Source organism: Mustelus asterias, chromosome 7 (genome assembly GCF_964213995.1).
Source record: "Mustelus asterias chromosome 7, sMusAst1.hap1.1, whole genome shotgun sequence".
NCBI classification, from domain to species: Eukaryota; Metazoa; Chordata; class Chondrichthyes; order Carcharhiniformes; family Triakidae; genus Mustelus; species Mustelus asterias.
Window position 1 is genome coordinate 108,196,243 of NC_135807.1, and position 23,085 is coordinate 108,219,327.

The window sequence follows — 23,085 nt, forward strand, 5'->3', positions numbered from 1 at the left end:
GCTAGGCGGCGCTTGCTGAAGACACACTTCTCCCTGTTATAGGTCAGATTCAGGCGAGACGCAGTGCGTAAAAACTTTAGGAGGTTGGCATCGTGGTCCTGCTGGTCATGGCCGCAAATAGTGACGTTGTCCAGGTACGGGAAGGTAGCCCGTAGCCCGTTTTGGTCCACCATTCGGTCCATTGCACGCTGGAAGACCGAGACCCCATTAGTGATGCCAAAGAGGACCCTTAAGAAGTGGTAGAGACGACCATCCGCCTCAAAGGCCGTATATTTTCAGTCCTCTGGGCGAATGGGGAGCTGGTGATAGGCTGACTTCAAGTCAATGGTGGAGAACACCCGGTACTGCGCAATCTGGTTGACCATGTCAGATATGCGCGGGAGAGGGTACGCGTCCAGCTGCGTGTACCTATTAATGGTCTGACTATAGTCTATGACCATCCGGGGCTTGTCTCCAGTCTTAACCACCACGACTTGTGCTCTCCATGGGCTAGTGCTAGGTTGAATGATCCCTTCCCTGAGGAGCCGCTGAACCTCAGATTGAATAAAGATCCGATCCTCAGCGCTGTAACACCTGGTCTTAGTTGCAATGGGCTTGCAGCCTGGCACGAGATTCTCAAATAAAGATGGCGGGGTGATTCTGAGTGTCGAGAGACTGCACGTGGAGCGCGCTGGGCAATTTGGAGGCTGCTGTTCTCCCACTGAAAGTGGAGGGAGTGGCCCATCGTACTGCAGGGTCACTCCTCAGGTGGACCACAAAGTCTAGTCCCAGGAGTATCGGAGCGCAAAGGTGCGGTAACACGAGGAGCCTGAAGTTCTCATAAACTGTGCCCCGCACCGTTAGGTTTACCACGCAGCTCCCAAGAATGGTAACAGATCGGGACCTCGACGCCATAGAAATTGTCTGTCTGACAGTCTGTACTCGGAGACCGCACCGTTTCACGGTGTCAGGATGAATGAAACTCTCCGTGCTCCCGCTGTCAAACAGACAATGTATCAGGCGTCCGTTTACCTCTATGTCCATCATGGACTTGTCGAGTCTGTGAGGCTTGGCCTGGTCCAGGATGATTGACGCCACCGTTGAATCTTGAGTGCAACTGCAGGCAGCTGAGATGGTCGATGATGATGACCCCTGCTGTTCGTCTGCGGTCGGTGTCGACCAAAATGGCTGCGCCCATGGATTGCACGTGGTCGATGGCGTTGAAAGTGGCGGTACTCGCAGGTCGCACGTGTCTTGCGTCGTCGTCCTCAGGAATGGCGGCGCTCGTGAATCGCACGTGGTTGAAGACCTCGACGAAGCCGGAGACGAGGAGACAGATCCTGGAGAGTCACACGCCGCACTGCTTGGCTTCAAAGGTGGTTTAGTTCGGCACACTTTAGCATAGTGCCCTTTCTTCCCACACGCGGAGCAAAATACCGTTCTGGCCGGACATCGCTGACGAGGGTGCTTTGCCAATCCACAGAAATAGCACCGCGGGCCACCTGGAGCTGCCGCCGCCGTCAGGTCCAAGGTTGAAAGCACGATCGCACAGTTCCTCGGAGCCGCTGGGTAGAGTTGAGTCGGTGGCTGTACTTGCCATGATGTTCCCACATGGTCGGTGGGGTAAGTTTCAAGACTTCTGGAGGCCGTTTCCATCGCGTCAGCCAATTCCACCGTCTTAGCTAGGTCTAAGTTACCTTGCTCTAGCAGCCGCAGGCGAATATAGGATGAGCCGATTCCCGCCACGAACGCATCTCGGATCAAATTGTTAGTATACTGAGTAGCCGACAACTGGCTTGCAATTGCAGGCTCTGGCTAGCTGCTGAAGTTCGCGCAGGGACTGTCCCGTCATTTCGCCGGGCTGCCGCCGTCGAGTGGCTAATAGGTGCCGAGCATGAATCTCGTTTGGCGGTTTGTTGTACAGTTTCTTAAGTAGTTCGATGGCCCCTTTGTAGTCTTGGGCATCACGGATTGTTGCATACACAGTGTCGCTTACCCTTGCGTGGAGGACCCGCAATCTATCGGCGTCGTTTTGAATGGCTGTTGAGGCGTCGACATAATCTTGGAAACACTTCAACCAATGGTCGAAAGTGTTCGACGCTCCAGCTGCACACGGATCTAAGGTAAGCCGATCGGGTTTTAACATTTGCTCCATGGTTTTTCTTTTCAACCAAAATTGTTACTAATAAAATTGATGCGCGATTAATTCACTCGGGAGGCTGGATCGTACCCGGGAAATAAAGGCTTTTATTAGTAACAAGAATGGAGCATACTGCATAACAATACAATCCCAGACTAAAGGGTCACTGGGCAGTGCAGTGACCTTTATACTCCTATAGTTAGGCGGAGCCAACCGGAGTGTACCACAGAACAATACCAACAGGTGGAACACCCCAACCCTAACCCCAACAGTAACAAGAGTAACATATGTACAAGTACCCATAGTGATAACCATCTATGGTTCAGTACCCATAGTGGTAACCATCTATGGTTCACCACACCAGGGTAGTGCCAAGGGGATTCTGGAGTGGGGGGGTGTCCATAGATAAAACTGGTTTGCTTGCTGTGCACTGGGACAGCCTTTAAAAATGGTGCCCTACATCATCGAGTGTCGAAGTTGAAGGTGACACGGTGAATCAGAGGCCACCCTGCCAGTGATATACTGTGAAAATCATGACTTTCACATTTTTTCTGAAATGGCACTATATGGTGGAAAAAACTGCCATTACCATTGACCTTGATGTTGCTTTTCCTGCCCAACATCAGCCTTTGCCAACATCAGGGAAAATTCTTGTCATCATCCCAAGTGAACTAACAGATTACTGCACATTCAACTGTCGTATTCATTGGCTGACCCACTGGCTAACAATTCACAGGAAAGCTACCTCTTTATGTTCAAAATGCTATATAATATATTGTTAACATTTTCTCTCGAGGGCCAAATTTATTATTACAAACTATCAGCAGTGTATGGAAATTACCTGATTAAAGTGAGGATGCTTGAGAAATTCCAGTCAGTGAAATGCAAAACAAATGAAACCCAGCATTGTAACATATTAAATAATTTCTGTATTCTTACTTTTACACTCAAAATATTTAGGCAACCGACCTTTTGGTGCTGAACATTTTCACAAAGTCTTGTCTCTCTCATGGAAGATTTGGATCTCACAGGGTAGGTTTGCAGCCCGTTTTAGTTGACCTGATGAAAAGGTAGGAAACAGATTGGAGACAATCCAAATACAGAAAAACTTCAACTTAATTTTTGTCATTGAAAACCAAAAGTTTAGATTGTGAAATGTGGTTTAAGCCCATTCGCCACAATTCTTCCATAGGCCCTATGCAATTCACTCTATGAATTGCACAGCATTCGGCATTTCAGCTCTTACCAGAGTTAAGAGTTTGAGGAAAATATCCCCAAGACCTATTCCTAACATTCTGCATCCACTAACATAACACTATAACCTACCCAGTCAATTCTAGGCCACGCACATTCCAAAACTGACATCTCCTTTGACTTCTTGGAATTGGAAGTTTTATTACAAATTTGACTACCTACATTAGTATTATTAACTGTGAGGAAATGGTTCTAACGGGAATCAAGCAAGCAACATTGGTCAATGCATAAGTAAACACAGAAGCAAGCTAGACGGCTTCAGTGAGTCATGACCTGTCCTGGGAGACCTGACCTACCTGATGCCTTCTATGCTGAACAAATAAGGGCTATTGTTTGGACTTCGCTTGACTTACCGGCAATGAAGTTGCCCACCGTAGCTATATTTGGTGACGCTACATGACCTACATGCAGTTTGGTCTAAACATTTGGGAGTTGATTCCAACTAACTCCATTGGCTATAATCGAACATTGTGATCGGCTTCTAGTGACATCATTGGCTGAGTGCCAGAGAACTTTATGGAGGAATGTGAGAAGTTTAGGATAAAGATAGACATTTGAGTCTTTTGCCTCCAGCGACAAGTCGAGACCTACCATCGTAACTATGCCGTAGAGAACATCTTCAGAGAAGACAAAGAACCACGGGAGAAGATCTATACTGGAGAGAAGCTTGGCCAGTTCATTCAAACCCAGGTAATATCTGTTTCTAGTTAAAGTTTAGAGTTCATGTTAGAGTCAGAGGGATAAAGTTAATTGAGTTAAGGTGTTGCATCTGTTGTGAGTTCATATGAGTATTGGTACCTAAAGTATTAATAAAGAGAAACGTTTTGTTTAAGTGAATTTGAGTCAACTCCTGTCCCTGGGTTTGTCATACTAAGATAAGTGACTGGGAAGAGGTTTACATTTAGAGTCGGATAACAGCCTTTCTAGCCTGCTCTGTCATTCAATATGATCATGGCTGATCCTCAATTTCAATGTCATATTTCCGCTTTCTCCCCATATCCCCAGGTGCCATTAAAATCCAAAAATGTCTACTGCTTTCTTGAATACATTCAGTGACTTGGCCTCAACAGCTTTCTGTGGTAAAAAATTCCACAGGTTCACTATCATTTGAATGAAGAAATTTTCCCTCATCACAGTCCTCAATGAAGTTCCACAAACCCTGAGACTAGATTCCCCAACCAGGGAAAACACCTTCCTGCATCTAGTCTATCCAGCCTGTTAGAAAATTATACACTTCAATCAGATCTCCTCTCATCCTTCTAAACTCTAGTGAATACAGGCCAGTAATAGAATCATAGAATTGATCACAGCACGGAGACAGGCCCTTTGACCTAAACTGGTCCATGTCAAAGAACAAAGAACAATACAGCACAGGAACAGGCCCTTTGGCCCTCCAAGCCTGCGCCGCTCATGTGCCCACTAGACCATTCTTTTGTATCCCTCTAAAGAACGTCGACCAAAATGCCCATCTAAGCTAATCACATTTGCCTGCATTTGGCCCATATTCCTCTAAACCTTTCCTATCCATGTAACTGTCCAAATGCCTTTTAAATGTTGTCAATGTCCCTGCCTCAACCACTTCCACTGGCAGCTCATTCCACATACGTACCACCCTCTGTGTAAAAAAGTTTCTCCTCGGGTTCCCATTCATTCTTTCCCCTCTTTGATTCTATGATTCTTTGACCTTTGACCTCAGGGTCAAAGGTAGGGTTCTGAAGACTGTGGAGGAACAGAGAGATCTTGGGGTCCATATCCACAGATCTCTAAAGGCTGCCAGTCAAGTGGATAGAGCTGTGAAGAAGGCCTATAGTGTGTGAGCTTTTATTAACAGGGGGTTGGAGTTTAAGAGCCGTGGGGTTATGCTGCAACTGTACAGGACCTTGGTGAGACCACATTTGGAATATTGTGTGCAGTTCTGGTCACCTCACTATAAGAAGGATGTGGAAGCGCTGGAAAGAGTGCAGAGGAGATTTACCAGGATGCTGCCTGGTTTGGAGGGTAGGTCATATGAGGAAAGGTTGAGGGAGCTAGGGCTGTTCTCTCTGGAGCGGAGGAAGCTGAGGGGAGACTTAATAGAGGTTTATAAAATGATGAAGGGGATAGATAGAATGAACGTTCAAAGACTATTTCCTCGGGTGGATGGAGCTATTACAAGGGGGCATAACTATAGGGTTCATGGTGGGAGATATAGGAAGGTTATCAGAGGTAGGTTCTTTACACAGAGAGTGGTTGGGGTGTGGAATGGACTGCCTGCAGTGATAGTGGAGTCAGACACTTTAGGAACATTTAAGCGGTTATTGGATAGGCACATGGAGCACACCAGGATGATAGGGAGTGGGATAGCTTGATCTTGGTTTCAGATAAAGCTCGGCACAACATCGTGGGCTGAAGGGCCTGTTCTGTGCTGTACTGTTCTATGTTCTATGTTCTTCATTTAAACCTATGCCCTCTAGTTCATCATTTCTTAACCCTGGGAAAAAGACTGAGTACATCCACCCTATCCATGCCTCTCATGATCTTATACACTTCTATGAGACCACCCCACAGTCTCCTACGCTCCAAAAAAAAGAGTCCTAGCCTGTACAATACCTCTCTAAAACTCAGTCCCTTGAGTCCTGGCAACATCCTTGTAAATCTCTTCTGCACTCTCTCTAGTTTAGTAACATCTTTCCTCTAGAAAGATGACCAAACTGAACACAATACTCCAGCAGCAGCCTCACCAAGGTCCTGTACAACTGCAACATAACTTCCCAACCAATCTCTCCTCATATGACAGTCTCGCCAACCCTGGTATCAGCTTCATGAATCTCCATTTCACTCCCTCTGTGGCAAGTTCCAAAGCTGCATGCATTACTCCAGGTGCAGTCTCACCAAGGCCCTTTATAACTACTTGATGGGGAGACGCCGGTGTTGGACTGGGGTGGGCACAGTAAGAAGTCTCACAATACCAAGTTAAAGTCCAACAGGTTTATTTGGAATCAAGAGCTTTTGAAGCGCTGCTCCTTCCTCAGGTGAGTGGGCCCACTCACTTCTTACTCACTTCTCACTTTTTACTTTATAACTGCAGTAATACATCTCCAATTCTGGACTCAAATGCTCTTGCAATGAAGACAAGCATACCATTTGCCTTCCAAATTGCTTACTGCACCTGCCTCTCCACTTTCATTGACTGGTGTACAAGGACACCCAAATCCCTTAGTACATCCACAATTCCCAATATATCATTTAAATAATGATATATCTGCCTTTCTGTTTTTCACAACAGAGTGTACAACTTCATATTTAGGCACATTGTACTGCATCTGCCATGTGTTTTCCAATTTACTCAAATTGTCTAAGCCTCCTTGCATCCTCCCCAAAACATACATTAGTCAGACCTCAGCTGACCTCTACTATGTAGAGCTCTGGGGGCTACATTTTAGGAAGAATTAGAGAGATTGCAGAAGATGTTTATGATAATGGGGAGGAACGGTAGCACAGTGGTTAGCACTGCTGCTTCACAGCGCCAGGGGCCCAGGTTTGATTCCCGGCTTGGATCACTGTCTGTGTGGAGTTTGCACGTTCCCCCCGTGTCTGTGTGGGTTTCCTCTGGGTGCTCCGGTTTCCTCCCACATTCTGCAAGACATGCTAGTTAGGTGCATTGACCCAAACAGGTGCCAGACTGTGACGACTAGGGGCATTTCACATTGCAGTGTTAATGTAACCCTTACTTGTAACTAATAAATAAATTTTCCTTTATAATGGTTTCAGGGATGAGGAACGTTGGTTATAAAGATTGAAGACTCTTCGTTGGAAAAAATAAGGCTGAGAAAAGATTAGATAGATATTCAAAATAAAAAGGGGGTCTGGACAGAGTAGGAATTGTTCTGAATGATGAAAGGCTTCAGAACGAGAAGGCAGAGATTTAAAATCATTAGCAAAGGAAGCAAAAGCTGCAACTGTGAATAGTTACGAATGCACTACCTGAGAGTGTTGTGGAGGAAGGTTTAATCAAAGCAATCAAGGGAAAATGGATAATTATAATGTTGTCACGTGAACTTGTAGCCAAATTTGTATACTTGCATTATTGCAGAATTCTCTCAGAGAGACAATGGTTTCAGTCCTTTCCTTGTTATTGACAAGTGGTTGTGGTGGAAGAATCGGTAGGCACGGTAGCACAGTGGTTAGCACTGCTGCTTCACAGCTCCAGGGTCCTGGGTTCGATTCCCGGCTCGGGTCACTGTCTGTGTGGAGTTTGCACATTCTCCTCGTGTCTGCGTGGGTTTCCTCCGGATGCTCCGGTTTCCTCCCACAGTCCAAAGATGTGCGGGTTAGGTTGATTGGCCAGGTTACAAATTGTCCCTGAGATGCGTAGTTAGAGGGATTAGCGGGTAAATATGTGGGGGTAGGGCCTGGGTGGGATTGTGGTCGGTGCAGACTCGATGGGCCGAATGGCCTCCTTCTGCACTGTAGGGTTTCTATGATCTATTTCTATGATTCTATGAATCAACCGAGGCAGGTCTTAAAGGTTCAAGCTGTTTTATTGTACGACTTTGTGATTGAGTGTGATCACGAAAATCTGAGTAGTCTGCTGAGCCAATTCATAAGATCTGTCAGTTGTTTCTGCCATTTAATGTGCAATTTATAGTTTATATTCAACCACAGTTTTACCTGTTAATTCATGTTTAACTTGGGTTAATTCTGAATGTTTGGCTAGATAGCATTTAGTGAGTGTTGTACAGTACTTTTGTTTTAAACACTACGTCATAGAGTCATAGAGGTTTACAGCATGGAAACAGGCCCTTCGGCCCAACTAGTCCATGCCGTCCTTTTTTTTTAACCCCTAAGCTAGTCCCAATTGCCCGCATTTGGCCCATATCCCTCTATACTCATCTTGCCCATGTAACTGCCTAAATGCTTTTTAAAAGACAAAATTGTACCCGCCTCTACTAGAACCTCTGGCAACTTGTTCCAGACGCTCACCACCCTCTGTGTGAAAAATTGCCCCTCTGGACACTTTTGTATCTCTCCCCTTTCACCTTAAATCTATGCCCTCTAGTTTTAGACACCCCTACCTTTGGGAAAAGATATTGACTATCTAGCTGATCTATGCCCCTCATCATTTTATAGACATCTATAAGTTCACCCCTCAGCCTTCTATGCTCCAGAGAAAAAAGTCCCAGTCTATCCATCCTCTCCTTATAACTCTAACCATCAAGTCCCGGTAGCATCCTAGTAAATCTTTTCTGCACTCTTTTTAGTTTAATAATATTCTTTCTCTAATAGGGTGACCAGAATTCCAAGTGTGGCCTTACCAATGTCTTGTACAACAAGATGTCCCAACTCCTGTATTCAATGTTCTGACCAATGAAAACAACCAGGCTGAATGCCGTCTTCACCACTCTGTCCACCTGTGACGCCACTTTCAAGGACTTATGAACCTGTACCCCTAGATCTCTTTGTTCTGTAACTCTCCCCAACGCCCTACCATCAACTGAGTAAGTCCTGCCCTGGTTCAATCTACCAAAATGCATCACCTCACATTTATCTAAATTAAACTCCTTCTGCCATTCATCAGCCCACTGGCCCCATTGATCAAGGTCCCATTGCAATCCGTGATAACCTTTTTCACTGTCCACTATGCCACCAATCTTGGTGTCATCTGCAAACTTACTAACCATGCCTCCTATATTCTCATCCAAATCATGAATATAAATGACAAATAACAGTGAACCCAGCACCGATCCTTGAGGCACACTGCTGGTCACAGGCCTCCAGTTTGAAAAATAACCCTCTACAGCCACCCTCTTGCTTCTGTCATCAAGCCAATTTTGTATCCATTTAGCTACCTCACCCTGGATCCCGTGAGGTTTAACCTTATGCAACAACCTACCATGCGGTACCTTGTCAAAGGCCTTGCTAAAGGTAATGTATACAACATCAACCACACTGCCCTCATCTACCTTCTTGGTTACTCCTTCAAAAAACTCAGTCAAATTTGTGAGACATGATTTTCCATTCACAAAGGGATGCTGACTGTCCCCAATTAGTCCTTACGTCTCTAAATGCCTGTAGATCCTGTCTCTCAAAATACCTTCCAACAACTTACCCACCACAGATGTGAGGCTCACTGGCCTGTAGTTCCCAGGCTTTTCCCTGCAGCCCTTTTTAAACAAAGGCACAACATTTGCCACCCTCCAATATTCAGGCACCTCACCTGTGACTATTGATGATTCAAATATCTTTGCTAGGGGACCCGCAATTTCCTCCCTAGCCTCCCACAATGTCCTGGGACACACCTCATCAGGTCCGGGGGATTTATCTACCTTGATGCGCTTTAAGAGTTCCAGCACCTCCTTCTCTGTAATATGTACACTCCTCAGGACATCACTATTTATTTGCCCAAATTCCCTAACATCCATGCTCTTCTCAACAGTAAATACTGATGAGAAGTGCTCATTTAGAATCTCACCGATCTCCTGTGGATTCACATAGATGACCTTGTTGATCCTTAAGAGGCCTACTCTCTCCCTTGTTACTCTTTTACCCTTTATGTATTTGTAGAAGCTCTTTGGATTCTCCTTTGCCTTATCTGCCAAAACAATCTCGTGTCCCCTTTTTGCCCTCCTGACTTCTCTCTTAACTCTACTCCTACACACCCTATACTCTTCAAGGGATTCATTGATCCCAGCTGCCTATGCATGTCATGATGTGGAGATGCCGGCGTTGGAGTAAACACAGTAAGAAGTTTAACAAAGCTCTTTTACTTCCAAATAAACCTGTTGGACTTTAACCTGGTGTTGTTAAACTTCTTACTATGCATGTCATGACCAGGGCCTCAATATCCTGAATCATCCAGGGTTTCCCTACTTCTACCAGCCTTGCCCTTCACTCTAAAAGGAATGTGTTTACCCTTAACCCTGGTTAACACACTTTTGAAAGCCTCCCACTTACCAGACGTCCCTTTGCCTTCCCACAGTCACCTCCAATTGACTTTTGAAAGTTCCTGCCCGATACCATCAAAATTGGCCTTGCCCCAATTTAGAATATTAACTTTTGAGCCAGACTTATCATTCTCCATAGCTATCTTAAAACAAATGGAATTATGGTCACTGGTCCCAAAGTGATCCCTCACTAACACTTCTGTCACCTGCCCTTCCTAATTTCCCAGGAGGAGATCAAGTTTTGCCCCCTTTCTAGTCGGGCCATCCACATACTGAATGAGAAATTCCTCCTGAATACACTCAACAAATTTTTCTCCATCCAAGCCTCTAATACTATGGCTGTCCCAGTCAATGTTGGGAAAGTTAAAATCCCCTACTATTACCACCCTATTTTTCTTGGAGCTATCTGTAATCTCCTTACATATTTGCTCCTCAATTTCCCACTGACTATTTGGGGGTCTATAGTACAACCCTATCGAAGTGATTTCCCCCTTCTTATTTCTCAGTTCTACCCATATAGACTCAGTGGCCGAACCCTCGGATATATCCCCTCTCAGTACTGCCAAGATGTTTTCTCTCATCAAAAGTGCAACTCCCCCTCCTCTCTTACCTCCTGTTCTATCTTTCCTATAGCATCTGTACCCTGGAACATTGAGCTGCCAGTCCTGTCCCTCCCTTAGCCATGCTTCAGTAATTGCTTTAATATCCCTGTCCTATGTACCCATCCATACCCTGAATTTATCTGCCTTGCCCGTCAGGCCTCTTTACATTGAAATAAATGCAGTTTAATCTGGACTTCCTGTCCTCTCTGCTCTGCTTTTGCCTGATCTGTCTGGTTCTAGGATTACTGACACTGCCTTTACTACTTAATGTGCTCTCTTTAACTTCTGTGCTGTCCTCAACCTTCTCTTCTGTTTCCCTACTGCTTTGGGTCCCACCCCTCTGCCAAACTAGTTTAAACCCTCCTGAGTGGCTCGAGCAAACCTCCCTGCCTGGATATTAGTCCCCCTCTAGTTCAGGTGTAACCCGTCCCTCTTGAACAGGTCACCCCTTCCCCAGAAGAAATCCCAATGATCCAAAAATCTAAATCTCTGCCCCCTGCACCAGCTCTCAAGCCACACATTCATCTGCCTAATCTTCCTATTCCGACTCTCACTAGCACGTGTCCCTTAGTTTATTTGATTTATTTTAATTGGTTACTTGAGCTGCCACAAAAAACCCCAGTTCCCCAGTGTTGCAGCTCATTAGAACCTTGCATTTTGTACACCTAGCCACCGACACACCCATCCCAGTGGCAGAGTTCCTCAACACTGCTCAGACCCTACAGCTGTGGATTGAGGGTGAATGGGGTATGTCAGTGGCATTGTTGTCCTCTCAGCTCAAGTGTCTTTACACCCATGGGTACAAAGCATAACACCCTGTCAATGTCCCCTAATGACAGCCCACCCAGGAATGGCTCCCACCCCTACCCAAGAACACCACCTTTACCCCTTGTGCTGACCTGGTGGCTGCTCCCCATCCACCCCCTTCAAGAAACCACGCAGGGTTTTGCCATTCATCTCAGGCCAATACCGGGGCCATACCCGAACAATCAGATGACGAAGGAGCTGTGCTCCGAAAGCTTTTAATGGTATTTGCTACCAAATAAACCTGTTGGACTTTAACCTGGTGTTGTGAGACTTCTTACTGTGCTTACCCCAGTCCAACGCCGGCATCTCCACATCAAAAAATATTACGCAGACTTGGTGGCACCCAGCCCAGTAGGAGGCCAGAGGCATAATTTGATAAGGATTACACACAGGCAAAAAAGATTGGCGAAGGGCATGAAGAGAACAACCTGGAGCCCGAGCTCGCTCTCTCTGCCTTTTTGGCACTTTTCTTCAATGGTGTCTCCATAGAGCACCTTCGACCAGCAGTTGAGCAGCATCACCAGCTCCTTGTACCTCATGGTGAGCATCATCAGACTGACCATACCCAGGAGACTACCCCAGTGAAACAAACCGAAGACCAGAACCAGCCCTGTTGAGAAAGACAAAATCAACGCTACAGACCCCGAAACATCAGCTAACGGCTCAAAGTCCTGCCTTGCTGAATGGGTATTATCAGTCATTTCAGACAAACAATTCAAATATAGTGATAGGGTGCAGTGAATCCTAAGAAGCACGTGTTAGAAGATAGCTAGTGTAGATTTAAGACTGCTGAAGAGTCCTGCGAAGAGATTGGATAGTGTTTTTCCTTGATAAAGTGTTCAATGTAGTTGTGTTGGGCCTTCGCTTGACTCTTGTCCCCTTTATCTATCTCATCATGTAATGCACCGGAGTTCAAAAGGGATACTGCAAACTGGTCAACCTTAGTCATGGGCCATTTATCCACCTTTCACTTTACAACTGAAGCTTTTGGCTATTTGGTCATTTCAGGGCTCGAACAGGGACTTTGTGGCATTTCTCAATCCTCAGCCCACAAGTGCATCCGAGAGGTGATGGATGCCCTGTATGCCCAGGCCTCTTGAGTACATCCACTTCAACCTAGACCAGGTCCACCAAAATTCCCAGGCTGCAGGATTCGCTTCCATTGCCAGGATGACATAAGTCCAGGGGACCATCGACGGCATGCATATCACCTTGAGAGTACTGTGGCATCAGGGTGCGTCCTTCATCAACTGAAAAGGGTCTCATTCCATGAATGTCCAATGAATGTGTGACGACCACTTCAACTTTATGCACGTGTGCAAGGTTCCCAGGAAGCATGCATGATAGCTACATCCAGGGTCACATGGAGGTCCTGTGGTTTTCAAAGTCCACCCCAGGCTGTCAGGATGCCTCATGGGGGACAAGGGCTACCCACTGAGGTCATGGCTAATGATGTCAAGGCAGTTTCCCATTAGAATGTGGCTCATAGTGCCACACGGACAGTGCTGAAGATACAATTCCACTGTCTGGACTGTTCTGGTACTACCTTTCAGTACAGCCCCCAGAGGGTGTCCCACATTATTGTAGTTCGCTGTCCACTCCATAACCAGGTGCAGCAGCAAGGTGACATTCTGGAGGTGGAGGAGGAAGTACATGCCACTTCCTCAGAGGAGGGGGCGGACCAAGATGGAGTAGAGGATGAGCTCAAGGAGAACCCAGAGGATGGAGGACAGGCGGCGGTCAAGATGTGACAAGCCAGGAGGACCAGAGATGACCTCATATGCCCTCCATGTTTGCATTTTAGGAGGCTTGGTTTTAAAGTTTATTTATTTTGTCATAAGTTGGCTTACATTAACACCACAATGAGGTTACTGTGAAAATCCCCTAGTCTCCACACTCCGATGCCTGTTCGGGTAGACGGAGGGAGAATTTAGCATGGCCAATGCACCTAACCAGCATATCTTTAGGACTTGTGGGAGAGAACCAGAGGAAAGCCGCACAGACACGGAGAATATGCGCAAACTGCGCACAGACAGTGACCTAAGCCAGGAATCGAACCCAGGTCTCTGGCGCTGTGAGTGTGATGTCTGGCAGCTCCACAGCATTCCACCATCCACTCCTCCTAAAGCTTCACCAACTGCTCCTCACTCCCCATACCCCTTAAACCATCCCCCCTCCCCCCAATGGTCTCATTGACATCTCACAAGAGTGATGGGCCTGGGTTGGCCGTGTGTGTGAGTCATTTGTCCAGGTGAAGGTCAGAGGGTGCTGAGGGCACCCTGTGAGGAAAACTGTGATGCTGCCTCGGTTCTGCTTATGTCTGATTCCTGTCTGTCTGCTGACTGTGCATTGACTCCCAAACTCATGTCTGGGGCATGTTCCTTTATCCCACAGCTACAAAGGGGAAAAGGGGCAAGATTAAGGGTTTAGTGAGTGATGAAGTAGTCATTCCAGCATGACTGTCACTAAGGGTCTCATGGAGGTGTGACGTTAGTGTACCTTTAAGAAATGTATTATTTTAAAAACATGTTTTCTGCAGTTAAACAGCTTTGATTTTTTTAAATTGTTGCCAGGGTGTCTGGTTAAAAGTCCTTTTATTAAGCTGCTTCAATGGCTTAAATGGGGATTCGTTTATTTGTCTCCAGGCCTCATGTACTTTCTGGGACCTTTTATGACCCTGCATTGTGACAGGGATGATTGATTGACAAGTCAAAGCCAGGTGGTTCCTCCCCAGAAAAATCTAAGCTTTCATTTTTCAGTTTTAGTTTAGAAGGGGGTGGACATCAGGCTGAAAATCAGAATTTCTCTCTCTCCCTAGTATTGGAAATTCTGCTGGCTAGCTGGAAGCAAGGCTGTTTGCCTTCCTGGGGTGAAAGAAATCTGCTGTTGGTGGGTTGCGAGTTAGTGCTGTTATGGTTCAGGCCAGAAATTCCAAAGTGTTCTATGGAGCCCGCCTGGATCATAAGTTTTGCATTTTGAATTTGGCTAGAATAAGCATGGGATATTTCACTTCAGGTATGATTCAAGTGACCCACTAGGGAGCTTGTGTCAAAGAAGTTTATTTAAAAATATAATTAACATGTATACGAAGAAAATTAGCAAGAACATTTATCAAGTACAAACAAGAAACAAACAATCATGATAATGTGTAACCCTTAACAAATATATCTACAATGTTCCAATCAAACCAATCCCATAGACAAAAGACTATTTCACAGGTTTACACAGCATAGACGAATGCTCACATGATACTGGAAATTGAGTCCTTTGGTTGAAGTCTGCAGTTCTCTGGATTCACTCCCGAACAGTTTGAAGACAAGACAGCTTCCCAAAACACCAAACAGACCCTGGCCCAGCCCCCAACAACAGCAGATTTTCACCCTTCAGGAAAACAAGATCTTGTTTTCAGATAACCAACAAAATTTTCAAAACAACATGGAGACGGGGGAAAACACTCTTTAGCTTGCTGTCCCTTCTAAAACTAAAATCTGTCACTCCAAACTGAAAATGAAAAAAACTGTCCAAAAAAACACACGAGTGTCCTCCTAACAATGCAGGATTGTAAAACTAATCCCAGAGTAAACACAAACAACCTCATTTAAGCCACTTAAGTAACAGTAAAAGGACATTTCCAGTCAAGCCGGCAACAATGACATACTGAAGCTGTGAGCTGAGAAACCACTGAAGCTGTGAGAACTGCAGAAATCATGATTTTTAAAAAATCTTTCTTAAAGGTACACTAATGCCACAGTGCCGGGTGTCTCTCTCCCTGGTGTTTTGGAAGCTGTTCTGACTTCAAGCTGGTCGGTGTGTCTCTCAAGAGGGCTGCTAGAAGTTACAAGGCTGGGAAGTCAGGTTTTCAATTCTCCATCCAAAGGACTAAGTTCCAGCATCACGTGAGAAATCGCATTTTCTGTGCTAAACCTGTGGCAAGGGTTTCGTATAGGGAAGTTTGTTTGATTGGAACATTTCGTATACTTGTTAAGGGTTCTACAATATCATGATTTTTTTTCTGTTTGTAATTGGTAAAAATTATTGCTAATTTTCTTTCTATACATGTTAACTATATTCTTAAATATACTTTTTTGATAAAAGGGCCCTAGTGGGTCATGCTCACCCGAGTCAAAAACAAATTGCAAAACTTATGATCCAGGTGGGCTTCATAAAACACTTTGGAGTTTCTGACCTAAATTATAACAGAACTCTCTCTCTGTTGGGATTGCTTGAAGAGCCTGCAGGGGTATCTGAGATAAATCCTCCTTGTGGGATAGAGTTCAAAGACAGCGGCTTTGCAACTTCGAGGTGTGACATTCTTTACTATAATGAATCATGAAAGTGCTACTTATCCTCTTCCTTAATAACCATGTCTGACTTCACCCTGCCCACTCTGTGCTTTTTACTTTTCCATGGCCTACTATTACATCCAGGTGTTTCCCCAGGATGCATATCAAAGGTGGAGGCAGCCTGCTTCTGCTCATCGTGACCTGAAATACCCTTGGTGGATGTCCTCTGGAGGGTATAGAACAAAGAACAATACAGCACAGGAACAGGCCCTTCGGCCCTCCAAGCCCGCGCCACTCCCTGGTCCAAACTAGACCATTCTTTTGTATCCCTCCATTCCCACTCCGTTCATGTGGCTATCTAAATAAGTCTTAAACGTTCCCAGTGTGTCCGCCTCCACCATCTTGCCCGGCAGCGCATTCCAGGCCCCCACCACCCTCTGCGTAAAATACGTCCTTCTGATGTCCGTGTTAAACCTCCCTCCCCCCTCACCTTGAACCTATGACCCCTCGTGAACATCACCACCGACCTGGGAAAAAGCTTCCCACCGTTCACCCTATCTATGCCTTTCATAATTTTATACACCTCTATTAGGTCACCCCTCATCCTCCGTCTTTCCAGTGAGAACAACCCCAATTTACCCAATCTCTCCTCATAACTAAACCCTTCCATACCAGGCAACATCCTGGTAAACCTCCTCTGTACTCTCTCTAAAGCTTCCACGTCCTTCCGGTAGTGTGGCGACCAGAACTGGGCGCAGTATTCCAAATGCGGCCGAACCAACATTCTATACAACCGCAACATCAGACCCCAACTTTTATACTCTATGCCCCGTCCTATAAAGGCAAGCATGCCATATGCCTTCTTCACTATCTTCTCCACCTGTGCCGTCACCTTCAAGGATCTGTGGACTTGCACACCCAGGTCCCTCTGCGTATCTACACCCTTTATGGTTCTGCCATTTATCGTATAGCTCCCCCCTACGTTAGTTCTACCAAAATGCATCACTTCGCATTTATCTGGATTGAACTCCATCTGCCATTTCTTTGCCCAAATTTCCAGCCTATCTGTATCCTTCTGTAGCCTCTGACAATGTTTCTCACTATCTGCAAGTCCAGCCATTTTCGTGTCGTCCGCAAACTTACTGATCACCTCAGTTACACCTTCTTCCAGATCGTTTATATAAATCACAAAGAGCAGAGGTCCCAATACAGAGCCCTGCGGAACACCACTAGTCACAGGCATCCAGCCGGAAAAACACCCTGGAGGAACCTGGAGAAGACCTGGAGGAACCCAGTTGACTTTCAGTTGTTGCTGGTGTCGCTGCTGCAACCTGTTCTTCCAAATCCTAGGTGCAGCAGGAAGGGGGAATTTAAAAAGGACAAAGAAAAGTATAGCATGGGAACAGGACCTTCAGCCCTCCAAGCCCATGCCAATCATGATGCCCTAACTTAACCAAAAAAAACCCATCTGCCCTGACTCGGTCCGTATCTCCCTATTCAAGTGTACCCCTCTCTTAAATGCTGCTGATGCGCCTGCATCCACCACCTCCTCTGGCAGCACGTTCCAGGCACCCACCACTTTCTGCATGAAAAACTTCCCTGCACATCTCCCTTAAACCTTTCGCCCCTCACCTTGAACCAGTGTCCCCTTGTAATTGACACTTCCACCCTGGGAAAAAGCCTCTGACTATCCACCCTGTCTATGGCTCTTGTAATTTTGTGGACCTCCATCAGGTCTCCCCTCAGCTTCTGTCTTTCCAGTGAAAACAATCCTAGTTTATTCAACCTCTCCAAATCGTCAACACCCTCAACACCAGGCAACATCCTGGTGAACCTTCTTTACATTCTCTCCAAAGCTTCCATGTCCTTCTGGTAGCGTGGTGACTAGAACGGCACGCAATACTCTAAATGCGGTATAACCAAGGTTTTATATAGCTGCAACAGGATTTCCCAACTCTTGTACTCAATGCCCTGCTGATGAAGGCAAACATGCCAGATGCCTTCTTAATTACCTGGGCCACCTGTGTTGCCAATTTTAGGAAACGGTGGACCTGCACACCCAGATCTCTCTGTATGTTAATATTTCTACAGGTTCTGCCATTTACAGTATAATTCACAACTAAATTTGATCCTCCAAAATGCATCATCTCACATTTGTCCGAATTAAACTCCATCTGCCATTTCTATGCCCAAGTCTTCAATCTATCTATCGCCTGTTGTATCCGAGACAATCCCCGGCACTATCAGCAAGTCCACCAATCTCCGTGTCATCCACAAACTTACTAATCAGACCGCTCACATTTTCCTCCAGATCATTTATATATCGTACAAACAAAAGAGGTCCCAGCTCTGATCCCTGCGGAACACCACTAACTATAGATCTCCATTCTGAAAAACACCCCTTCACCGCTACTCTGTCTTCTATACCCAATAAGAAGTTTAACAACACCAGGTTAAAGTCCAACAGGTTTATTTGGTAGCAAAAGCCACACAAGCTTTCGGAGCTCCAAGCCCCTTCTTCAGGTGAGTGGGAATTCTGTTCACAAACAGAGCATATAAAGACACAAACTCAATTTACATGAATAATGGTTGGAATGCGAATACTTACAGCTAGTCAAGTCTTTAAGAAACAAAACAACGTGAGTGAAGAGAGCATCAAGACAGGCTAAAAAGAGTGTATTGTCTCCAGACAAGACAGCCAGTGAAACTCTGCAGGTCCAGGCAACTGTGGGGGTTACAAATAGTGTGACATGAACCCAATATCCCGGCTGAGGCCGTCCTCGTGTGTGCGGAACTTGGCTATCAGTTTCTGCTCAGCGACGCTGCGTCGTCGTGTGTTGCGAAGGCCGCCTTGGAGAACGCTTACCCGAATATCAGAGGCCGAATGCCCGTGACCGCTGAAGTGCTCCCCAACAGGAAGAGAACAGTCCTGTCTGGTAATTGTCGAGCGGTGTTCATTCATCCGTTGTCGCAGCGTCTGCATAGTTTCCCCAATGTACCATGCCTCGGGACATCCTTTCTTGCAGCGTATCAGGTAGACAACGTTGGCCGAGTTGCAAGAGTATGTACCGTGTACCTGGTGGATGGTGTTCTCACGTGAGATGTTGGCATCTGTGTCGATGATCCGGCACGTCTTGCAGAGGTTGCTGTGGCAGGGTTGTGTGGTGTCGTGGTCACTGTTCTCCTGAAGGCTGGGTAGTTTGCTGCGGACAATGGTCTGTTTGAGGTTGTGCGGCTGTTTGAAGGCAAGAAGTGGGGGTGTGGGGATGGCCTTGGCGAGATGTTCATCTTCATCAATTACATGTTGAAGGCTCCGGAGGAAATGCCGTAGCTTCTCCGCTCCGGGGAAGTACTGGACGACGAAGGGTACTCTGTCCACCGTGTCTCGTGTTTGTCTTCTGAGGAGGTCGGTGTGGTTTTTTGCTGTGGCGCGTTGGAACTGTCAATCGATGAGTCGAGCGCCATATCCTGTTCTTATGAGGGCATCTTTCAGCGTCTGGAGGTGTCTGTTCCGATCCTCCTCATCCGAGCAGATCCTGTGTATACGGAGGGCTTGTCCATAGGGGATGGCTTCTTCAACGGACGTTCACAGGACCTTCAACCGATGCTATAAACGAGAGACATCAATGACATTTTCTTCCTTTGGACTCATGGCGAACAATCACTGAAACAACTATATGATGACATCAACAAGTTCCATCCCACCATCAGACTTATCACGGACTACTCTCCGGAATCGGTTGCATTCTTGGACACACGCATCTCCATTAAGGACGGTCACCTCAGCACCTCACTGTACCGCAAGCCCACGGATAACCTCACGATGCTCCACTTCTCCAGTTTCCACCCTAAACACGTTAAAGAAGCCATCCCCTACGGACAAGCCCTCCGTATATACAGGATCTGCTCGGATGAGGAGGATCGCAACAGACACCTCCAGACGCTGAAAGATGCCCTCATAAGAACAGGATATGGCACTCGATTCATCGATTGACAGTTCCAACGCGCCACAGCAAAAAACCACACCGACCTCCTCAGAAGACAAACACGGGACACGGTGGACAGAGTACCCTTTGTCATCCAGTACTTCCCCGGAGCGGAGAAGCTACGGCATCTCCTCCGGAGCCTTCAACATGTCATTGGTGAAGAGGAACGTCTCGCCAAGACCATCCCCACACCCCCACTTCTTGCCTTCAAACAACCGCACAACCTCAAACAGACCATTGTCCGCAGCAAACAACCCAGCCTTCAGGAGAACAGTGACCACGACACCACACAACCCTGCCACAGCAACCTCTGCAAGACGTGCCGGATCATCGACACGGATGCCAACATCTCACGTGAAAACACCATCTACCAGGTATACGGTACCTACTCTTGCAACTCGGCCAACGTTGTCTACCTGATACGCTGCAGGAAAGGATATCCCGAGGCATGGTACATTGGGGAAACCATGTAGACACTACGACAACGGATGAATGAACACCGCTCAACAATCACCAGGCAAGACTGTTCTCTTCCTGTTGGGGAGCACTTCAGCGGTCACGGGCATTCGGCCTCTGATCTTCGGGTAAACGTTCTCCAAGGCGGCCTTCACGACACACGACAGCGCAGAGTCGCTGAGCAGAAACTGATAGCCAAGTTCCGCACACATGAGGACGGCCTCAACCGGGATGTTGGGTTTCTGTCACACTATCTGTAACCCCCACAGCTTGCCTCCTGGACTTGCAGAATCTCACTGACTGTCCTGTCTGGAGAGAATACACATCTCTTGAACCTGTGCTTAATGCTCCCTCCACTCACATTGTCTGTATCTTTAAGACTGGTTGGCTGTAGAGATTCGCATTCTAATCAGTATTCTGTAACTTGATTTTGTGTCTCTGTGTCCTGTTTGAGAGCAGATTTCTGCTCCATCTGACGAAGGAGCAGCGCTCCGAAAGCGAGTGGCATTTGCAACCAAATAAACCTGTTGCACTTTAACCTGGTGCTGTTAGACTCCTTACTGTGTTTACCCCAGTCCAACGCCGGCATTTCCATAGATGGGAATAATGCCAGGGGAGGCAGGTGGGAACTCATTCCTGCAGTTTGGATGAGGTCATTAATTTCCTTGTGGCATTGAACGTCGGTCCTCTTGGTCATGCTGCTGCCACTGCCTCCTCGGTCATGTTACTTTGGGGTCTCCTTCCAAAATGAGGATAAAGGATGCTTTCTTGCCTCTCCTCCACGAGATCCAAAGCCTATTTAGGTCACCCGCCAAGAATCAAGGAGCAGGTCTCTATGCTTCCATCCTTCTGGCTTGTCTGGGAGTGAGTGCTGAGGGACTGTTTAAATGCAGCTCCCCCTTGTTTGCAGTTCACTGCTTGGCCCGGGTTGGGTGAATCAGAAGCCTGGGGTCTCTGGTTCGGCATGTTTCATGTGTGGGATCATTTAGAACATAGAACACAGAACAGTACAGCACAGTACAGGCCCTTCGGCCTCGATGTTGTGCCGAGCTTTGTCTGAAACCAAGATCAAGCTATCCCACTCCCTATCATTCTGGTGTGCTCCATGTGCCTATCTAATAACGGCTTGAAAGTTCCCAAAGTGTCCGACTCCACGATCACAGCAGGCAGTCCATTCCACACCCCAACCACTCTCTGAGTAAAGAACCTACCTCGGACATCCCTCCCATATCTCCCACCATGAACCTTATAGTTATGCCCCCAAGTAACAGCTACATTCACCCGAGGAAATAGTCTCTGAACGTCCACTCTATCTATCCCCCTCATCATGTTATAAACCTCTATTAAGTCGCCTCTCATCTTTCTCCGCTCTTAAGAGAAAAGCCCGAGTTCCCTCAACCTTTCCTCATAAGACCTACGCTCCAAACCAGGCAGCATCCTGGTAAATCTCCTTTGCACTCTCTCCAATGCTTCTTCATCCTTCTTATAGTGAGGTGACCAGAACTGCACACAATATTCCAAATGTGGTCTCACCAAGGTCCTGTACAGTTGCAGCATAACACAACGGCTGTTAAACTCAAACCCCCTGTTAATAAACGCTAGCACACTATAGACCTTCTTCACGGCTCTATCCACTTGAGTGACACCCTTCAGAGATCTGTGGATATGAACCCCAAGATCTCTCTGTTCCTGCACATTCCTCAGAACCCTACCTTTGACCCTGTAATCCGCATTCAAATTTGTCCCACCAAAATGAATCAGCTCGCACTTATCAGTGTTAAACTCCATCTGCCATTTTTCGGCCCAGTTCTGCATCCTATCAATGTCTCTTTGCAGCCGACAACAGCCCTCCACCTCATCCACTACTCCACCAATCTTGGTGTCATCGGCAAATTTACTGATCCACCTTTCAGCCACATCCTCCAAGTCATTGATAAAAATCACAAATAGCAGAGGACCCAGCACTGATCCCTGTGGTACACCGCTGGTAACTGGTCTCCAGTCTGAAAATTTTCCATCCACCATCACCCTCCGTCTTCTATGAGATAGCCAGTTACTTATCCAATCGGCCAAATTTCCCTCTATCCCACACCTCCTTACTTTCTTCATGAGCCGACCATGGGGAACCTTATCAAATGCCTTACTAAAATCCATGTAGACGACATCAACTGCTCTACCTTCATCGACACACTTAGTTACCTCCTCTAAGAATTCAATCAAATTTGTGAGGCAACACTTACCCTTCACGAATCCGTGCTGACTAGCACGGATTAAGCTGCATCTTTCTAAATGTAGAGATTCTGGCGTTGGACTGGGGTAAACACAGTAAGAAGTCTAACAACACCAGCTTAAAGTCCAACCGGTTTATTTGGTAGCAAAAGCCACTTGCTTTCGGAACAGGCTGTTCCTTCGTCAGGTGGGTGGGAGTTCTGATCACAAACAAGGCCCAAAGACACAAACTCAATTTACATGAATAATGATTGGAATGTGAGTCTTTACAGCGAATCAAGTCTTAAAGGTACAGACAATGTGAGTGGAGGGAGCATTAAGCACAGGTTAAAGAGATGTGTATTGTCTCCAGACAGGACAGCCAGTGAGATTCTGCACAGCCAGGCATGTTGTGAGGTTATATCGAAACAACTGAGATTAGAACCA

General features: G+C 46.4%; 1 protein-coding gene across 6 annotated transcripts in view; it reads right to left on the minus strand.

Annotated features, from left to right (window-relative positions):
- oxr1a (oxidation resistance 1a) overlaps window positions 1–23,085 on the minus strand; it is an 894,274-nt gene that overhangs the window by 692,248 nt on the left and 178,941 nt on the right. For all 6 annotated transcript variants that reach the window (XM_078216653.1, XM_078216656.1, XM_078216650.1 and 3 more), the window contains one exon: window positions 3,089–3,178. In XM_078216653.1, coding sequence (XP_078072779.1) covers window positions 3,089–3,105 — 17 coding nt within the window. In that variant the 5' untranslated portion in view covers window positions 3,106–3,178. The remainder of the gene's footprint in view (window positions 1–3,088; window positions 3,179–23,085) is intronic.